The 21,780-nt window shown below is 40.5% G+C and overlaps 1 protein-coding gene across 1 annotated transcript in view; it reads right to left on the bottom strand.

Annotated features, from left to right (window-relative positions):
• Nucleotides 1-21,780, bottom strand: part of EXOC4 (exocyst complex component 4) — an 816,823-nt gene that overhangs the window by 752,908 nt on the left and 42,135 nt on the right. The window contains exon 4 of the mRNA XM_052638352.1: nt 9,635-9,819. Within this exon, the coding sequence (XP_052494312.1) occupies nt 9,635-9,819 (185 nt within the window). The remainder of the gene's footprint in view (nt 1-9,634; nt 9,820-21,780) is intronic.

The raw sequence follows: 21,780 nt of genomic DNA, 5'->3' as shown, positions 1-21,780 counted from the left end.
GATTCTCAAATGAACTGGGAAGGGAGAGCAGGCAGTGGTGAGCAGGAACAAGACTACACCTTCAAGGAAGCTTCCTCCAAGTGGAGAAAAAAAAAATGTGTGGAAGTCGGAACATCGACGATAGTGACATCCCCACCTGCCTCCCACCACTCCTTTGAAACCAAAGGTATCCAAAGGTATGTGTGTATTCTTAACCCAGGTATGTGTGCATCCTTAAGCAAATTAAAATAAAAAATACGTTCTTTCAGAAAACTTTCAGAAACTAACTTTTATTAAAGGGCAAAATTATCCTTTACAGTATTATTTCTATTGAATGTTAACAGTGTTGACAGCAAGGAGATCCAACCAGTCCATCCTAAAGCAAATCAGCCCTGAATATTCCTTGGAAGGACTGATGCTGAGGCTGAAACTCCAAAACTCTGGCCACCTGATGCAAAGAACTGATTCATTTGAAAAGACACTGATGTTGGAAATGATTGAAGGTGGAAGCAGAAGGGGACAACATAGGATGAGATGGTTGGATGGCATCACCGACTCAATGGACATGAGTTTGAGTAAACTCCGGGAGCTGGTGACGGACAGGGAGGCCCGGTGTGCCGCAGTCCATGGGATAGCAAAGAGTCGGACACGACTGAGCGACTGAACTGAACAATGTTGACAGTCATCTTTTTTGGCCAGGAGGGTAACTATGACTGTCATTAACTTCTCCCTTTTCACTTATGACTAGGAACAGGGAATCATTACTCAAACAAGTCTCAGTATCTGCCATGTGCTTGGCACTTCGCTCAGGGCTGAGCATCCAAGAAGTATGACTAAGATATGAGCTAAACCCAACTTCACGCATTTCCAAGTGCTGGAATCACTTGCAGACTAATGCGAAACCGCAAGTGAAGAATAAGACATAAAAATTACAGAAATAGCATTTACCAGGAATTGAACTGACATAGCTCCAGTAACTCTTCTCCAATATAAAGCTGTAAGTTCCTATTTGCCTACACTATCTTAAGAAAATCTAAAAGAGCCTTCCAATCCACTGATTTGCTATAATCATCTAATTATAAAACCAATTCAATCACATATTTATCCATTCAGCTTTTGTACACTGACTACTGTTATCTTCTCATTTCTTCTCCTCAGCTACCTCTCTTTTACCTCCATCTTATTCATAACTGGAAAATAGCTCCATGCACCTGCCTAGCCTCTGGACACACATGACCGAAGAAACAGAGGATAACCACTAATGTTAACAGTGCTGTTTCTGAGTAATTAGGAAAAAGTTAATTTCAACTTTAAATAATAGGAGTAAGACTTGATAAATGCAATAAGTATTCTCATAACAGAAGCAGAGGAGCTATTTTTAAAGCATCGATAAATGAAGGTATCGATTAACAGGAAATTGAGGTACACAGCCAGAATACTGCCTGCCACAGCTGTAAATGAGGCGACAGTTACTACCTGCACAGTCCTACGTGTACGTGAGCACACTACACACTTCTGTAGGCACAGTCCTATGTATACGTGAGCACACTACACACTTCTGTAGGCACAGTCCTATGTGTACGTGAGCACGCTACACACTTCTGTAGGCACAGTCCTATGTATATGTTAGCACGCTACACACTTCTGTAGGCACAGTCCTATGTGTACGTGAGCACGCTACACACTTCTGTAGGCACAGTCCTATGTGTACGTGAGCACGCTACACACTTCTGTAGGCACAGTCCTATGTATACGCGAGCATGCTACACACTTCTATAGGCACAGTCCTATGTATACGTGAGCACACTACACACTTCTGTAGGCACAGTCCTATGTATACGCGAGCACGCTACACACTTCTATAGGCACAGTCCTATGTATACGTGAGCACACTACACACTTCTGTAGGCAGTCATATGTATATGTGAGCATAATACACACTTCTGTAAATACAGAGGTGCACACAATTCACTTTAGATTAAAACCTACAACTACTTTCTCAGTTTTAACCTAAAAATATATTTCAGTTAAATATAAGGTGATAAACAGCTTGCCATCTTAACTTTGAAAAAACATAACCTGCTGACTTTATTATCAGAGCCAGAAGGGCCCTCTAACTCCATCAATAAACTCTTAGAAAGTCAATTTACTGCAAAACTATTTTCATAGACTCATTTCTCCTTCTAAAATTTTCCCTTGGGCTTCAATTTTCTCCTTTGTGAACATTAACCCAAAGGCAAGTAACTCTGGAAATGACTTTTGGTTTTTCTCTTCTTCTTTTATGGAAGGACTTAGTCATAAAAGTTCAAAAGAAAGGGGGCACACCCACTCATTTAGTTACTACAGATAGGAAACTCAACAGAAGGTACCCGCTGTTATATATCACATATCAACCTCTCAGTTTCAATTTCAGAAGCGAGAAAAGGCCTGTCTTCATTGTACATCAGAAATAAAGTTGAGAAGTATTAATAGCCTCAAAGCGTTTTCAATCCTTCAGAGGACATATTTTTGAAAACAAAAAAATTAAATAAAAACTAGATTGTTATTAAAAGCAATAACAAACGTTGGAGAAAATGTGGGGGAAAAGGAACCCTTATATACTGTTAGTGGGAATGCAAATTGGTATAGCCACTACAGAAAACAGTAATGGAGATTCCTGGAAAAATTAAGACTAGAATTACCACATTATTCAGATATTCCACTTCTGAGTTATTTATGTGAAGAATATGAAAACACAAATTCGAAAAGATATGTGCACCCTATGTTCATAGCAGCACTATTTACAGTGGACAAGATAAGGAAACAACCTCAGTGCCCATCAACATATAAATGAATAAAGAGAATATATGCATACACACACATACACACATGTGTGTATACATCTTCTATTGTTGTGTTAATGTATGTATATATGTATACATATTCCTACAATGGAATACTACACAATAATAAAAATATGAGATCTTCTTCATTTGCGGTGGACCTTGAGGGTATTAGGATAAGTGAAAAAAAGTAAAAAAGACAAATAACTTTAGGATTTCACTCATATGTAGAATATAAAAATCAAACAAAAATGATCAAACCAAAACAAAACAAATAACATCTGCCTGCAATATATGAGACAGCAGTTTGATCCCTGCGTCAGGAAGATCCCCTGGAGAATGAAATGGCAACCCACTCCAGTATTCTTGCCTGGAGAATCCCATGGACAGAGGAGCCTGGCGGGCTACAGTCCATAGGTTCACAGTCAGACACGACTGAGCGACTAAACCACCAACCACCACAGAGAAGAGAGTAGTGTTACCAGGGAGAAAAGAGGTAGGAGGAGGGCAAAACAGGTAAACCGGGTTAGCTGGAGGGTGATGGATGAAAACTAATTTGTTGGGACTTCGCTGGTGGTCCACTGGTTAAGACTCCACACTTCCAATGCAGCTGACCTGGGTCCGATCCCTGGTCTGCGAACTACATCCCACATGTTGCAACTATGACTTGGTATAGCCAAATAAATAAGAATATTTTTTCAAAGGAAAACTAATTTGTTGGTGATGAGCACACTGAAGTGCATACAGAAGTCAAAATACAACGTTGCAGACAAGAAACATACAATGCATAAACCAATGTTGCCTTAAGTAAAAAATATTAGAATGTCAATTAATGTGAATTGCTTCTAATTAATATGAATCATCTAAATGGCTTTATTTTCAAAGAAATATTAATAGAAACTACTTTTCTTTTTAAATATCTATGTGGTCTCAAATTTTAAATCAATTCAGAATCGTTCACAACTGACTTAAAAAAGAGATGATACACATAAATCTTTCTAGAATAAGATAGCACCCATCCTCCCAAAATCAGAAACTGTATATTGTAACTGAGTGCCTTGATATTTAATAACCACATGGTGGCAGCCAGGAAAATTATAAAGCGAAATTAACCACACCAAAAACAACCCCCTACCACTATAACCCCTAGGACTTTCTGGCCATTAAATATCCATCCAACTAGGAAGGATCTACTTCAAAATCTGTATCATTTCAGTATCTCAAGCCATGAAGTCTTTTTCTTTTTTTTTTTTTTTTAAGAAAGGTTAGCAGTGCTAACAGCTTATTAAATGTTTGCATTTTAATTAGAACTTATCTCTGTTCCTCCATTTAATAATAAATATGTCCACCTATATCCAAAATTCACAGCAGCAGCTCATTTGGTTGATTTTATTGTCAAGCTAAAACTTAACAGAGGTGATCTGAACTCTAAGTTGTAAATCTAATAACTAATATATTCACCCTATAACCCAACAGCTGGTGCAGGACCTGTCCAAGAGCAGGTGCTCGTAAAAGTTGGTTAAATCAAACTCAGCTAAGAATGATTCTGTCGAAGATAATGTGCCCTGAGTGAGAAAATGTAACAGAATAATGAATCAGGAATGCCTTGCATGGTAATTCTCTATAGTTCTAAGATCTGCCTGAACATAGAGAAAGAATCATGAATGATTCAGAGGGTAGAGAAGTCAGAAACAGTCATGGTATCAAATGATAACCCAGGAGAGAAGACAAGCAATTCAAAATAAAGTGAAGCTAATATCTAAGAAAAGAGGGAGGGAGAAAGCCCTGAAAGATAACAAAACAGACACACATAAAAAGGAAAACAATTTAAAGGCAAAATAGGTAGGGAGCAGATAATACAACAGAGTCGAGGACACCCTTTATGCATCCAGGGACAAATATGGTCACTGAAATCCATGGGTCTGAAATGTTCTCCCCAACGAGCTAGAGTGTCCAAGGAAGCAAGGCCAAGTCAAGCATTAAACCCAGGATGCATGCAAGAAGTGAATGGGCTAACCACTGTTACAGTAAGACTTTATAAGATGAAATCAGTAAGAAAGTTAGGTATTCTTTTTTTTGAAAATATAAAGAAAATTTAAATAAGCTTCCCTTGTGGCTCAGAAAGTAAAGAATCTGCCTGCAATGCAGAAGACCCAGATTCAAACCCTGGGTTGGGAAGATCCCCTGAAGAACGGAATGGCAACCCACGCCAATATTCTTGCCTGGAGAATCCTATGGACAGAGCAGCCCGGTGGGCTACAGTCCATGGGGTCGCAAAGAGTCAGATACGACTGAGCAACTAAGCACACATGCCTTTCAAAACAGTTAACAGAAAGGAGTCTTTCCATCCCTACACACACACACACACACACACACACACACACACACACACACACACAATATCATGTAGACACACAAAAATGTACACACGCTTTTTCAACAGCCTCTGGATCGCCCCGTATAGAACATTAAGCCCTAGGTTCTCTGTGCCTTTGTGTGACTTCTTTCATTTTCTCCTGCAGTAGAAATCTGTTGCTGGGTGTTTGCTTTTGGATACCAACAACTGGAACAGTCTTTGCACTTGGAGAGACTCTCCATGAACTGGGTCAAAGCAGGAAAAAGAGGGCACTTCTTCCCGCTATTCAAGCTGACATGTCTCAGGCTCCAAGAACTGGAAGCTTCCAGACTACGCTTTGAATCTTGAGGAAATAAAGAAAGAGGGAAGTGACATTTAGGGACCATTCACCTTGAAAATTCAGCAACTGCGGGCATGATGTCACAACCCGACCAGACCCTTCCTGCGGCTTGCCTGGATGTACACGCAGCTGCTTCATCTCCCTCGGCCCCTCCAGGGTTTTAGAGCCTGTCTATAGAGACTCACTTTCCTTAGACTCTGTGACCTACTTGATAACTTTCCACTAAATTTCTTTCCTTGTTTATTACCAGGACTGACTCTGCTATTTGCAGTCAAGAACATTGGCTAAAACATCAGTCTCTATAATAAAGAATATGTTTTATTTGCTTCTGTCTTTTCTGACTTTTCAACATAAAAATATTTATATATATCTAGGTTAATAAATACAAAATTAAATGAATTAAACATATTTTCTCTATAATTGTTAAAATCCTTCTGATTGATCTTAAGAATTCAGCATTCCTTTCCATCTCCAGCTTACCCATATTTCCCAGTCTCTACTAACTTAATATAGGGATATAAATTCTATTCACTGTTACAGAGTAGTCTTTAATCACATAGACCTTCTTTTTCAAAAAGAGTTTTCAGCTTATATTTCCGATCAAAATATTTCAAACTATTACAAAAAATATTTCAGTTGTTTATATGCAAATTTACATATTTAACGCTGTGTAGTCAGTCCTGGCAGCAGTTTCAAACTATCTACAACTTTATTGTTCTCAAGCTGCTAATTTTGGTTCCTATCTTATAGCTCATCTTGGAGCGTTTTTCTCAGGAAAAGAATTCCAGGTTTGTATTTTGTGTTAATTTATATCTGAGAATGTTGCTGTGTTGTCTATGTACACTTGGCTGGATACAGAGATTTTTGGTCCCAATCCTTTTCCATTCCTTGTAGACTTTGCTCTGCTGTCTTCCAGTGTTTTATGTTAAGCAAATCCTGGTGAGCCCCACTGTTGCTCCTTTCTGTTTATCAGGACTAGTTTCAACTATATAAACAGAAGACCCAAACAGCCATGACCTGAGAAAATCAAAAGGATTTCCTTGTCATATAAAGATACAAAAAGCCCATTCAGAGGTATAATGGAGGCTCCATGTCATTAAAGAGTTTAAGACCTGATTTCCATTCTCAGGGTCACCTAGTGTCCAAGACAACAGCCCCAGTCCAAGTCCTTGACAGGAAGTAAAGGAAGGCAGGTAAAGGGTAAAAGAGTGAGCAGACCAGCTTTGCTGGCACCTCTAAAGAATGTTCCTGTGAGTCCTGACTCAACATCTTGCAAGTAGAAGTCTCACTAATCACCTTCAGGTACACCGAAGGACGGCAGCAGGATGGAAAATGTAGTCTTTTAGCTGGATATATGGCCACCATGAACAAAACAAGAGTTGCCATTAAAAAAGGAAGGAAAGGGGACTCCCCTGTTGGTACAGTGGATGGGTGTCCACCTGCCAAAGCTGTGGTCCGATCGCTGGTCCAGGAAGATTCCACACGCCACACAGAGCACCTGAGCCCTCAGGCCACAACCCCTGAAGCCTGAGCACCTAGAGCCTGTGCTCCGCGACAAGAGGAGCCAATGCAACGAGACGCCCGCCCACCGCAACAGAAAGCAGCCCCCGCTCTCCGCAACCGGAGAACGCCCGCGCACAGCGACAACCACAGCACGGCCAAAAATAAGCGAAGAGTAAACGAATAATTAAAGAAAATAAAGGTGAGGACGGGCTGGGTGGGCATATAACTATCTCTGTCAGAGCAGGGAACATAATTTTTCTCCCTGGTGCTTACAGTATTTCTTTGTTAAATTCATAAAAAGCTTTCTGATTCTATCTAAGAGTCAGTTTTTCACTAATTTTACCTTGAATCATTTTGATTTGCAGACCAAGGTCTTCTTTTCTGGTTCAGTAGGTTTCTTTCTTTACACTGTAAGTACTGCCACTATTTCTCTCTGTATTCGTTTGCTAGGGCTGTCACCACGAAGTATCACAGGCTGGCAGCTTCAACAACAGAAATCTGTTTTCTCACCATTCCAGAGGTGAGGAGTCCAAGAGCAAGATGTTGGCAGCGGTGGTTTCTCCCGAGGCCTCTCTCCTAGGTTTGTAGATGGCTGTCTTATCACTGAGTCTCCACATGGTCTTCCTTCTTCAGAAGTGTGTGTCCAAATTTCCTCTTCTTATAAGGACACCAGTCATGTTGAATTAGGACCCATGCCAATAACCTCATTTTAACTTAAATGACCTCTTGGAAGACCCTAGCTCCAAATTTAGTCACAGGTTCTGGGAGTTAGGATCTCAACACATGAATTTTAAGGGGACACAATTCAACCTATAACATTATCATTTTAGTGTCATTCTATACAGGGCTTAAAATCACTTCATTGATCACTATTCTCCATCTTTCACATCTACTATCTTTCTTTCATCATTTTATCTTTTCCTTCTTCATAATAAGTTTTCCCTTCATATCACTGATTCAATTCTTCCAGTGTTTTAAAAAAGACTTAATTTCCCTATCAATATTTTCATTTTCCTTACATTCTGTTCCTGCTTAGTTCTTTTTGCATCTCTCTCAATCCCATTCATATCACTCCCCATTATCATTGCATAGAAGCTACATGCTTGCTACATACGGCCACAGAATCTCAGTCATGTTCAATAATAAGCACATTCTGGTGACTGGATGACTCAGGCTAGCCAGCTCAGCTGAACTTGGCTCGATTCCACATGACTCCTCCTCCTCCAGGGACCAACACCATCACACCAGTGACAGAGGCGTGACAGGGCATGCTCCCTGGCACAACACATTTCAGGCCCCTCGTGTTACATGCTAACAATCAGCAAAACCCGGAGCCCAAGAATCAGAAGGAAGGAAATACACTTTTCCCACTCAAGTGGAGGGGGAAGGCTGATAATTCTGAGCAATTACGTAATGTACATCATCTTGCATCTTTTGAGAAACCTTCAGCTTAAGTCTCCTAAACATTTCCTATTTAGCTTTATAAATCCTTTCCTTCAAATAAATGCTCTTCTTTGAGACCTCAATGTAATGCTTCTTCCCTTATGCTTATAAGGGAAGGGGCTTTTGTTTTTAATCCTTACACAGGAACAAATCTATTTAGATCCACTATTTACTACCAGACACTCTGGGAGGAATTTCCTTAGCACTGCTCCTACCCACCACTTGACTCTCAAACAAGGTTGTATTCAGATCCAGTGCTTAGGTTAAGTCTAAGGTACATGCCTATAGCTTACTTTGTGTGCCTAAGGTTTTCCAGCGCCCATCTGCAGAAAAGAGATGGAAACTCCTCTTTCTCTGTCACAGGCTCTGATTGAACTGAAGCATCACACACAAAGTTGGCAATTTGGGTTTGAACAGGATAGGATTTTATAGACTTCATTCCCAGCACGCACCGCTTCCAGCATTCCTCTCATCTACAGCCCGATGAAAAAGTGCCAATAGTACAGAGTGTTCAACTCAACTGCCCTCTGAAGAATCTTACTTCTTCAGTTAGTTTAGGGCTATTTTAAACGATGTTGGGAGGACATATGCCGTGCACAGCTATCTGACACACATTAGTAACACCAATGTCCTACCATCTTACCATCTGGTCTTATTCCCTACCAGGTCTCCCCTAATTTAATAAATGTTCTGAGTCCACCCAGGCCCTCATCACAGGACTGAGCTACACCCAGACCAAGGATAAAACAAGTGTTCTCACTCAACCTCGCCTGAACTGCCCCAGAAAGAGGATTTTACACAACTCTAAGTAACAATCTCCTAACTTCAGTTCATATGCCTACATTTCTTAATTAGGAGGACTGCACTATCATTTTAAGGGTTTTTCTCTTCCTTCTGAAATATACCAGAGTCTCTCTGATCGAGGACATTAAAAGCCCACAGTAAATGTTTCCTATGTAAGTTCACATAAAAGGACCACAAGAAATGTGAAGTGAGGGGATGAACAAACACTCAGTGTTAGCCTTTCAGAACAGGGAGCGTTTGTTATCACAAAACCATCTTACATTTTCAGAGACAGTATGTTAAAAAGACAAGTAAAATAAACTACAACCATATTCTGGAAAACAAATAATATCCCGTAAAGCTTTATACCGCCACAAGACACTGTGGCAAGGAGCCTCTTTGACTAACCTCATCCTCCCTTTTTCCTTGTTCTGCTGCACAACTCGGCTAGTGGATTTGATGTACAGGTGCCGATGCAGCTCGTCTATGAGAACCAAGTGGAGGTTCATCTTCTTGCTGTGCAGCTCCAGCCTGAGGTCACTCAGTCCTTCCACCTGGAGCAGTGGGCCCTCCAAAGACTCGACTGCGGACACCTGGAGAGGGAGAAGAAAACGATTCAGACAACAAAATAGCCCCACAATATTATAAATATGAAAGACTACTGGCTTAGCTGGTAAAGAATCCGCCTGCAATGTGGGAGACCTGGGTTCGATCCCTGGGTTGGGAAGATCCCCTGGAGAAGGGAAAGGCTACCTGCTCCAGTATTCTGGCCTGGAGAATTCCATGGAATGTACAGTCCACGGGGTCGCAAAGAGTCGGACATGACTGAGCGACTTTCACTTTCATCTTTTCAAAGATACTGTCAAAAGAGTTTGTGAGAACCTCATCAGCACACAGGAGATGTTGAGTATAATGTGGACAGGCCTGGCTCTGCTCTTGAAGAGTTTAACAGATATTGCTGGAGAAAACAATCACGATAAACATGAAGGTACCTCAAGCACCTCAACGCTGTGTGTGCTATTTACTATTCCCACACACATTGCCTATCAATGGACACAAACAAAATGACTTCCCAATAGTCATTTTTATATCCTTACAAGAAGTCCATGTGCTAATAATTTAGACCAACTTTTAGTCAAACTTACCTTGTAAGATTAAGACTCAGTAAAAGCACACTATATCAATTTCTTTAAATAATTCTCAGGGCCATTATGAGTCAGAGCTTGGTTAGCCTAAGTCTACACACATCTTTACACATGGTCAAGTCTCTCTGGCTCTTTCTCATATTCACATACACTCAGAGGGAAAGGCAGTTCTACGTGAAAGCTACAAGCAAACAGTAGCAGTTCTCACCTCTCCTTGGACTGACTCAGTTTGATAGAAGAAATGGGATTTGAAAGGTGAACAGAAGATAAACTATGAAGAGGGAGATTCTCTTGGTGTAAAGTGCAATTTGGAAGATTTTAAGACAAAAAGCACTGAATGTATAAAAATGGTGCAGCAATGCCTACAACAAATGGAGAAGATGAGGGACTCAGGGACTTTGGAAAACAAAGCGCTAAGTGCTAAGGAGGGAAAAAAAAAAGTATGTATTATATAATCTCATTTATCCATATATATAAAATTTTATTTCTGTCTTTTTATATGTATAGGAAAAGAGAAACACCAAGACTAACAATAATAATGATAGTATTAGTAGTAATAACAAAAATAGAGAAGAGATGACTACAAGTGAACTCAGGGAAAAGAGCCCTACCAAGCTCCCTCAAGGAATTAATGTTCAATGACTATTCCCTGATTCGGTTATACATCTAAATAGTCCTCATTCACACAGATAAAGGCAATAACCAGTACCACTCTGCATGTGCGTGCTCAGTCGTGCAGTCAAGTCCAACTCTTTGCAATCCCAAGGACTGCAGCCTGCCAGGCTCCTCTGTCTATGGGATCTACCAGGCAAGAATACTGGCGCAGGTTGGTATTTCCTTCTCCAGAGGATCTTCCCCACCTAGGGATGGAACCCACGTCTCCTGCATCTCCTGCACTGGCAAGTGATTCTTTTTACCACTGAGCCACCTGGGGAACCCTAGCAAGGGCACTACTTCAGGGTAATTGTAGTTATGGATATAAACATGCACCTTAAAAATCATGCATTTACACAAAAGCAATCAAAAGACAGTAGAAGTCATAAAATATCAGTGATCAAAAATGTTGATCACAGATCTATCCTAACACACGCAGTAATTTAGGGGAGTAGGGAGAGCGAATATAGCAAACTCTGTGGCTGCCAAATACAAACCAGCCTAAGATAGGGAGGAAAAGGCAATGGCCTAGCCATAAATACATCACTTGTTTTGTGATGTGCTATAATCAAATGTCACTAGCAAATAAGTTTCCATAAGTTAACCAAGACAGAATCAAGGAATGAAAGAGTGACAAGCCCTGGGCCAGCTCTGCCCTCTGAAGCCTGCCAGTTCCTGTTCACGTTGACTTGCAACAGCCGCTGCTATGAGAGACCCTGGGCCTGGTGCAAGCTGCGGGCAATTCCAGATGGAAAGACCGCCTGCCTCACGAAATGACCAAAGTGTCCCCAAGGAGGAAAAACAACAACAAATTCATTTATACTTATGCTCTAAAATGGATTTTTAACTCGGGTCTCTAGCAGAGAAAAGAGGATGCATTAACCTTTAGTGACATCAAGATCCAGAAAATGAAAAATAATTTGGTAAACCACTGGCCCATCATGTAGCCTTATCCCTCAAGGTAATTAAATCCAGCTGAGATATTTAAGCTTAAAAACCACCCACTGCACAGCCATACTCAATTTGCTTGTAAGAATCTGCATGAAGATTTTTTTTTAACCCAAACAGCTCACGTTCCAAGTATAAAACTATATGACAATGTTAACTTTCAAAGCTGCTTAATTTTTCTTAAATATAGCTAAAGCACTTAGCACAGTGCCTGACCTATACTGAGTGCTCACTCCAATTATTTTTAATAGAACCTATTTACCACATGGATAAAGCAACCTCAGAGGGTGTTTCTAACATGTTTTAATGCAGCCTTTGCCGTAAAGTGCTGTTTCCATCATGGAACTATTATTAACCATGCAGACTACAAATTTTCTGAGTATGTTTTCTTGACCCAAAATACAAGTACAATTAACATACAATCAAGAATAGTCTCAGGACTTCCAAGATTTGAAAACCTTACCATGAATAACCTCTATTTCTGTATGAAGACACAATGCTTTATTTTCTGGCCTTCACAAATGAAAAGTCTATTTATAAAGCTATAATTATGGAAGCTAAGCAAAGCCACTGTCTTCCCCGACTCTAGCCTTCCTAAGTGGTACTCAAAACAATTTGAAGAAAACAGTTGTAAGCATATATATTTGATCTCTAGAACATCAGTTTAGAAACCTGACATTTATCTTCTGTGGTTTTAAGTAACTTTTACCATAAAGCTTACGCATAAGGGGAACTTTGTAGGCAGCAGTGAATCCAACCACCACTTTTAATGCTGTTATACTGAGGGGTCAGATTCTTAGGTATTTCCTAACATTCAGCCTTTACTAGAAGAGAAATCCTTAAATATCCATCTAAAGGGCTTTCTCAAAGTGGCTCAGTGGTAAAGAATCCACCTGCCAATGCAGAAACCGCAGGTTTGATCCCTGAGTCAGGAAGATCCCCTGGAGGAAGAAATGGCAATCCACTCCAGTATTTTTGCCTGGGAAATCACATGGACAGAGAAGCCTGAAGGGCTATAGTCTAGGGGGTCACAAAGAGTTGGACATGACTGAGCAACACACACAGTTAGAAATGTGTGTAACTACTGATGAAAAAATATCACTAAAGGATTTTTTTTCATGTATGGGAAGTGGTCATTTTATAAATTATTTCACGTTTTCTAAATTTAGTGATCACAGAGCACTTTTTAAACAACAGGTTAATGAAACATCAACAGAAATTCAGGAGATGCAGATGAATTAAAGTGGACACCAAGAAATAATCAAAATTGGATTCAAAAGTGTGGCATACAAAACTGAATAATGTCACAAATATATATTAGAATTCTAGGACAAGACTCAGCAGGTGAAAAGTAAAACAGACAACATACAGTGGAATAGTTCACTGGAAAATGTCTATTTATCTCACAGATATAATACCATGAATTTATGTACCAAATGACCTCTACCATGACCTCTCAGATCTGCCACACTATGTCTTAAAAGACAAATAACTAAATAATGAACCAACCAGATGTATTTGGAAGCTTTCTTACACATATTTTCAAAAATAAATCAGTATGGGGAAGGCATAGGGAAGAGACAGATATCAACAGGGAATTTTTTTCAGAGAACACCTGTAATAATAAAATAAGAACATTCATGTTCTAACTCACCAGAGTTAGAAACTACTCATACAGATAAATCTGTTCTGGAGTTGAAAAGAAATATTTCTTTTAGGACTGTGAACATAAGCAAACATCAACAAAATGTTTTAACACATGATATACAACAGGGCAGTGTGTTTCACTATTAAGAACTTATCCATTTAGACCAATGAGGACCTAACGTATAGCACATGAACTCTGCTCCATGTTACACAGCAACCTGGACAGGAGAGGAGTTTAGGGGAAAATGGATACATGTTTAAACATGGCTGAGCCCGTTAACTATTCATCTGAAACTATCATAACACTGTTGATCAGCTATACCCCAATATAAAATTAAAAGCTGAAGGGAAAAAAAATCCATTTAGGAAAATAAGTTCTGAAAAATATTTCCATAATTCAAGAAATAGGTCAAAGGTACAGTTAAACTTGGAGAAGGAAATGGCAACCCACTCCAGTATTCTTGCCTGGAGAATTCCATGGACAGGCGAGCCTGGCGGTTTGCAGTCCATGGGGTCACAAAGAGTCAGACACAGCTGAGTGACTAACACAACAACAGATAAACTGTACACAATTAAGAACTGTCTGGTGTTTTCCAAAAAAAATTTGCTTTGAGTTGAGAGGTGAATCCAAAACGAAGGAAATCTTCGTAATGAGAGCTACAGTGCCCTTTAATTTTCCTTCCCAGATAACTATTTCTCAATTGCATTTTAGTTTAAATTAGAAATAATTATTTCATGGTTAAGTGCTTTCTACTAGCCTGACTCAAGCTGACTAGGTAAAAAGATCTAGTTTTGTGCTTAACATGAACCAATGGAAATGTCTTTGAGGAACACCAGAGTTGGCCATTCTCAAACATCTGCTTCACTGAAAAAAGTGCTGAGAAAGAAACCACTGATCTTTATTTCTCTGGTTGGGGGAAGTGAGATACACAAAGATGAATGACAATAGCAACTTTCTAAACAGAACTAAGGTTCAAGCCAAACAACAGAAGCAAACAAACCAACAACAACAAAAAGAAAAGCCTTTTAAATATAAGCCAAAAAATCCAACCTGATAACTAAACTATCTGTTAGCTAATAAAAGTGCTTATTTTGACAACAGTGTTCCCTAAGAGAGACAAATGTGTTGCCACCGTTGAGTGCAAAAGAAGTATTTCCTTCAGGACTCTGACAATTACATGGTTCCAAAATGTTCTACCACCTTCCAATAGGTCAGTAAGTCTCCCTTTTGGAAGCATTTTTCTAGTGAATCTAACCATTCTGAAAATGTTACTGTGGCCCAACTTACAGATGTAATAGTAAGATATAAAATTAGACTATTCCAGAGAATTGATTTTGTCCCTTCCCACAAGTATATAAGATACAAGTCTAAACAGTCTCAACTAAATAACACCAAAAATCTCTGGCTATGAACAAAAGAAATATGCCTTGGGACCCAAGATTTACTCAGTACCCAGGTCACCAGTCTGCACCACTGGCCCCTGAACTGTGGGAAGGCAAACTGGTGTCTTCAAGCCCTGTTCCTCTAGAGTCCTCCACCCTGAATTCCCCATTGTCTCATGGGATCCCAGATGGACGCAAGAAGTCTCAGTCTGAATGAAATATGTTTCACATCCACCTCAACACAAGCGGAGATGTTTCTCAACATTCATTTACCAAAATCCCATTTAGCTATACCATATTTCCCAAAGCAGAGATTTTATCAGACAGAAACTGGTCAAAGAAACCAAGCACACATTAAATAAATAAATAAAAATCACCATGACTTCATGTCTTAGTTTGAAATCTGAACCATATGAAACTACTGTTTTTACCAGTCAAAAATGATCAAATATTGGCTGTTTCATATGGTTCAATCTAATAGATTAAGGAGCTGGTCTGAAAGCCTTGATGCACCCAGGAAAGCACTGAACTGTTTGTAGAATGTTGCAATCCTTATAGTCCTAATAGATATTTAGCCACATAGAGGAACTAGGGACAATTTTACTTGCAAAATATAGTATCATATTATACCTATGGGACAGAAAACAGAGAAGTATGTGATCCCAAAGGATTTTGTTCACAAAAATCTTACCTGTTAAATAAAAACGATAATAGGATTTACACTTTTTAGGTATAAATGGCATCTGCTCATTTGTGTTTAAAGCACACCACCAACCACCACACAGGGCCTAAGGAGAGAATGGCTCAGACTTGCTTCCCAGGTGGCGCTAGTGGTAAAGAATCCGCTTCCCAATGCAGATGTAAGAAATGCATATTTGATCCCTGGGTCTGGAAGATCCCCTGGAGAGGGAAATGGCTACCCTCTCAGTATTCCTGCCTGGAGAATCCCATAGACAGAGGTGCCTGGTGAGCTGCAGTCCAGGGGTCACAAAGTGTCAGTCATGACTGAAGCGACTGAACACTTAGCAGGCTCTGCACACAAAAGTATAGGACATACAAGGGAGAATAAACAGCTCAGGCTGTTGTGGTGGTTTCAGGAGGTCTTAGGAATTCAGCGGAAAACCAGAATCCCTGATCCCAGCTTCACTGGAGTCTACGGAGAGGGGTTCAGCTCCCTAGGGTTCAGTCTGGCCTCGACTGAAGGCCTTAGGGCTAACTGGCAGTTTGGTACTTAAGATGGACTTCCCAAGAAAGCTGCAAAGGGCATGGCTGAGTGCCTGGAGCAAGAACACATGTTTTCTCCCCACTAACTCCCCTGCTTATAGCCAATCAACAACGATCAAATCAGGCCACCGAAAAAGCCCATTCTTAAAGTCAGTCTGCTAACATATTAATAATATTGATCAGCCCCATTCAAGCGCCCCTTCTTTCCCCTCAGGAAACTCAATACCTATAACGCACACTCAGCAGGCTCTCACCACTATGAACAGGGTGCTGGCTACTTCTGCTCTCCCTTCATTACTGCCAGGGCTATTGCATGTTTTTATTTAATAAACTTTCATCAGCTCAAATGAAGGGCTGTTATTAGCTGAGCTAACAGCCAAATGATAATGCTCCAGAGAAATATCAGTGCTTGTCAGCGCATTAACAAAGAGAGGACAAGGGCTGAGGTCAACCACGTGTCAATGTAAATGAGGCCATATTAGGTACTAAAGGCTTAACGCAATAGACTGCCGGGGAGATAATGGAATTTACAGGATAAAGCAAATGAGATGAAGTTATTGATAAGTGAAGAAGGGAGGAGGACCTATAAAATCAAAGAAAAGGCCTTTTTCTTGTGAATTTCTCCTGTAAAGAATCTTCAAATAGACCTTAGAAAACAAAATTCAAGACATCAAATGTACCTTCCAGCTTCATGAAAGATCTCATCCTGTCTGCTGTCAGTAACTAAGTTGTCCAATTCTTTGTGGACCCATAGTCTACAGCATGCCAAGCTTCCCTGTCCTTCACTATTTCCCAGTTTGCTCAAATTCATGTCCACTGAGCCAGTGATGCTGTCTAACCATCTCATCCTCTACCACCCTCTTCTCCTTTGGCCTTCCATCTTTCCCAGCATGAGGGTCTTTTCCAGTGAGTCGGCTCTTCACATCAGGTGGCCAAAGTGCTGGAGCTTCAGCATCAGTCCTTCCAATGAATATTCAGGGTTGATTTCCTTTAGGATGGACTGGTTTGATCTCTTTGCAGTCCAAGGGACTCTCAACAGTCTTCTCAAGCACAACTCAAAAGCATTAATTCTTCGGCGCTCAGCTTTCTTTACGGTCCAACTCTCACATCCATACGTGACTACTGGCAAACCGTAGCTTTGACTGGACAGTCCTTTGACAGGAAAGTGATGACTCTGCTTTTTAATATGCTCTCTAGGTTTGTCATAGCTTTCCTTCCAAAGACCAAGCATCTTTTCATTTCATGGCTGCAGTCACCAGCAGGAGTGATTCTGGAGCCCAAGAAAATAAAATCTGTCATTGTTTCCACTTTTTCCCCTTCTGTTTGCCCAGAAGGGATGGGGCCGGATGTCATGATCTTAGTCATCCTATGACTGCCATGAAACACTGGCTTGTTCTAAGAGCATACAGAGGCACTTCCCTAGTGGTTCAGAGGCTAAAACTTTGCACTCCCAATGCAGAGGGCCCAGGTTTCATCCCTGGTCAGGGAGGGAACTAGACCCCACATGCCTCAACTAAGAGTTTGCATGCCACGACTAAGGATCCTGCATGTGGCAACTAAGACTCTGCACAGCTAAATAATACATAAATAAATAAAAGTGTGCGCTGTGCTTAATTGCTCAGTCATGTCTGACTCTGCGACCCCAGGCTCCTTTGTCCATGGGGAGTCTCCAAGCAAGAATACTGGAGTGGGTTGCCATGCCCTCCTCCAGGGGATCTTCCCTACCAGGGGATTGAACCCAGGTCTCCCGCAGTGCAGGGGAATTCTTTACTGTCAGCCACCAGGGAAGCCAAATAAAAGCACACCAGTCTTTAAACTATTTTTAACCTTTCCTGAAGGTCCTCCCTTATTTTTGCTTTTTCCTAAACATCAGAGCATTCTATCACATCTAATTCTTATATTTTATTAAAACCAATCTTTTTTTTTTTTTCCTCTTGTAAAGACTGGGAACCAGGTCTTCTAAGATATCCATCCCATTAGTGCAGAATGACAGCATCTGAAAAATGAAAGGTAAGAATTTTCTATTTTAAGAGGCCTTTAAAAATTGTTAAGACTGAGGCTCCACAACTTTACAGATTAAAAAAAAGAAAGGTGGGGCCCAAATACCTATTCTTTATCTTTATTCTTCTTTAAAATTACAGAAATAATAGATGTACAATCAAAAAAAACTTGAAAAACAGAAAAACCAAACGGGAAAGATCCATATCCAGTCAAATAAAGTTACACATTTTAACCTGACACCAATTATTTTTCCACACAAAATTTTTACAAAAACACTGTTACTTTCCAATATGCTTGTTTCCCACTTGGCAATATATTGGGAATATCCGCCCATCACCAAACATGATTTTTAGTGTTTTCATACTAGTCCATAATATGAATATTCCATAAATGACTTAAACCAACTCCCCATTAAGTAACTGCTTTTTTTTTTTTACTTCCATAAATCTTACTGTGATAACTATCTTTGTATATATATTTTTTGGAACACCTCACAATTAAAATTCTGAATTCTTTACTTAACATTCAAGAAGTAGAATTTCAAGTCCACAGTTATTTTGGGCTTCTGATGCATAATGCCATATTAAGAGCCTTATTTTTTCTAAATGGACTTTTAAGAGCTCTGTCCATAATCACTTTCCTAATGAAATTGAACTATACCTAAGATCTTGTAAGATAAGGATTGTAATTGCTTATGGAAAAGCACCTCCCTCAAAAAAAAAAAAAATCCTTCCTTCCTATGATCTGTTCATCCTCAGTTCCCATTGTTTACCAAAGCTTAGGCTCTCCATACACCAGTGCCAAATCAAGCTTTGGAGATAGAACTTGGGGTGAAGCAGAAATCACTGCAGACAGTGACTGCAGCCATGAAGTTAAAAGATGCTTGCTCCCTGGAAGGAAAACTATCACAAATCTAGACAGCATATTAAAAAGCAAAGTCAATCATTTTGCTGACAAAGGTCAGTATGGTCAAAGCTATGGTTTTTCCAGTAGTCATGTATGGACGTGAGAGCTGGACCATAAAAAAGGCTGTCAGCTCAGTCATGTCCGAATCTTTGTGACCCCATGGACTGCGGCACACCAGGCCTCCCTGTCCATCACCAACTCTCGGAGTTCACTCAAATTCATGCCCGTCAAGTTGGTGATGCCATCCAACCATCTCATCCTCTGTCGTCCCCTTCTCTTCCTGCCCTCAATCTTTCCCAACATCAGGGTATTTTCAAATGAGTTAGCTCTTCACATCAGGTGGCCGAAGTATTGGAGTTTCAGCTTCAATCAAAGTCCTTCCAATGAACACCCAGGACTGATCTCCTTTAGGATGGACTGGTTGGATCTCCTTGCTATCCAAGGGACTCTCAAGAGTCTTCAACACCACAGTTCAAAACCATCAATTCTTTGGCGCTCAGCTTTCGTTACAGTCCAACTCTCACATCCATACATGACCACTGGACCTTTGATGACAAAGTAATGTCTCTGGTTTTTAATATGCTGTCTAGGTTGGTCATAAATTTTCTTCCAAGGAGTAAGCACCTTCATGGATGAAGTCACCATCTGCAGTGATTTTGGAGCCCCAAAAAATAAAGTCTGCCACTGTTTTCACTGTTTCTCCATCTACTTGCCATGAAGTGATGGGACCGGATGCCATGATCTTTGTTTTCTGAATGTTGAGTTTTAAGCCAACTTTTTCACTCTCCTCTTTCACTTTCATCAAGAGGCTCTTTAGTTCTTTGCTTTCTGCACATGTGTCATCTGCATATCTGAGGTTATTGATATTTTTCCCGGCAATCTTGATTCCAGCTTCTGCTTCATCCAGCCCAGCGTTTCTCATGATGTACCCTGCATATAAGTTAAAGAAGCACAGCGACAATATACAGCCTTGATGTACTCCTTTTCCTATTTGGAACCAGTCCATTGTTTCATGTCTGGTTCTAACTGTTGCTTCTTGACCTGCACACAGATTTCTCAGGAGGCAGGTGAGGTAGTCTAGTATTCCCATCTCTTTCAGAATTTGCCAGAGTTTGTGGTGATCCACACAGTCAAAGGCTTTGGCATAGTCAATAAAGCAGAAACAGATGTTTTCCTGGAACTCTCTTGCTTTTTCAATGATCTAGTGGATGTTGGCAATTTGATCTCTGGTTCCTCTGCCTTTTCTAAATCCAGCTTGAACATCTGGAAGTTCATTGTTCACGTATTGCTGAAGCCTGGCTTGGAGAATTTTGAGCATTACTTTAGTAACGTGTGAGGTTACTGCAACTGTGCGGCAGTTTGAGCATTCTTTGGCATTGCCTTTCTTTGGGATTGGGATGAAAACTGACCTTTTCCAGTCCCATGGCCACTGCTGAGTTTTCCAAATTTGCTGGCATATTGAGTGTAGCACTTTCACAGCATCATCTTTTAGCATGAAGGCTGAGCACTGAAGAATTGATGCTTTTGTATTGTGGTGCTGGAGAAGACTTCTGAGAGTCCCTTGGACAGCAGTGAGATCAACCAGTTAATCCTAAAGGAAATCAGCCCTGAATATTTATTGGAAGGACTGATGCTGAACCTGAAGCTCCAACACCGTGGCCACCTGATGCAAAGAGTCGACTCACTGGAAAAGACCTTGATGCTGGGAAAGATCGAAGGTAAATGGAGAAGAGGGAGCCAGATGATAAGATGGTTGGATGGCATCACCACCTCAATGGACATGAATCTGAGCAAACTCTGGGAGAAAGTGGAGGACAGAAGAACCTGGCATGCTACAGTGCATGGGATCACAAAGGGTCAGCATGACTTAGTGACTAAACAACAAAAATGACTGTTCTAGCCAATATGTGAGAACAAAAAGTTGTAAGAAATTGGGAGTTTGGGGCTAAAGCAAAAATCCTATTGTTTGCAGATGTGATGATGTGCTTTTCTACTGAGAAAAACCAAAATAAACTACAAGTGAATGTATTTTTTTAAAAAATGGAGGTAGGCAACCATAAGTAATTAGTATTGGGATGAATCTCAGGGAAAATAGACTTCCTTGGCAAGTTCCCCCTATCTTGTCAGCCAACCAAAACTGCCAACCAGCATTCAGGCCACCATCAGGTTGAGAGAGGGACCCCAGTGACGACAAGCACTGCCGTCTGCTGCCACTGACACACGCACAGGGTTCCCAGCTAGCCACAGGCTTACCCATCAAAATCCTGCTCCAGCAAGTCCCTACAGACAAAGACAGCAAAGCACCTGTATGTTATTCTTGACTGAGATCACTCCTCCTGCAGACCTGAAGTGCACATACGTAAGCACGTACAATCACTGTTCATCTGCTTATAACGGGTATGCATCAGTGACGGCAGTACCAGGGAGAAATGCTGCTTAACGTGACAAGCCCGGGACTACCACTTTTTCTTTTCGCCTGGCCTTATGTGATAGTGATAACAATCACGCTCCCTACACCACAGATTTGTATATTGCCTTCCATTTCACAAAGTACTTCACATGTACAAAATTTCATTTGTATTCTCACCACCGCCTTATAATATAGACAGGTAAGTATTCCTCTACAGAAGAGGGTACTGGAAGAAA

Source organism: Budorcas taxicolor, chromosome 4 (genome assembly GCF_023091745.1).
Source record: "Budorcas taxicolor isolate Tak-1 chromosome 4, Takin1.1, whole genome shotgun sequence".
NCBI classification, from domain to species: domain Eukaryota; kingdom Metazoa; phylum Chordata; class Mammalia; order Artiodactyla; family Bovidae; genus Budorcas; species Budorcas taxicolor.
The sequence above is the reverse complement of the archived record's forward strand: the minus strand, read 5'-3'. Positions and strand labels throughout refer to the sequence as shown.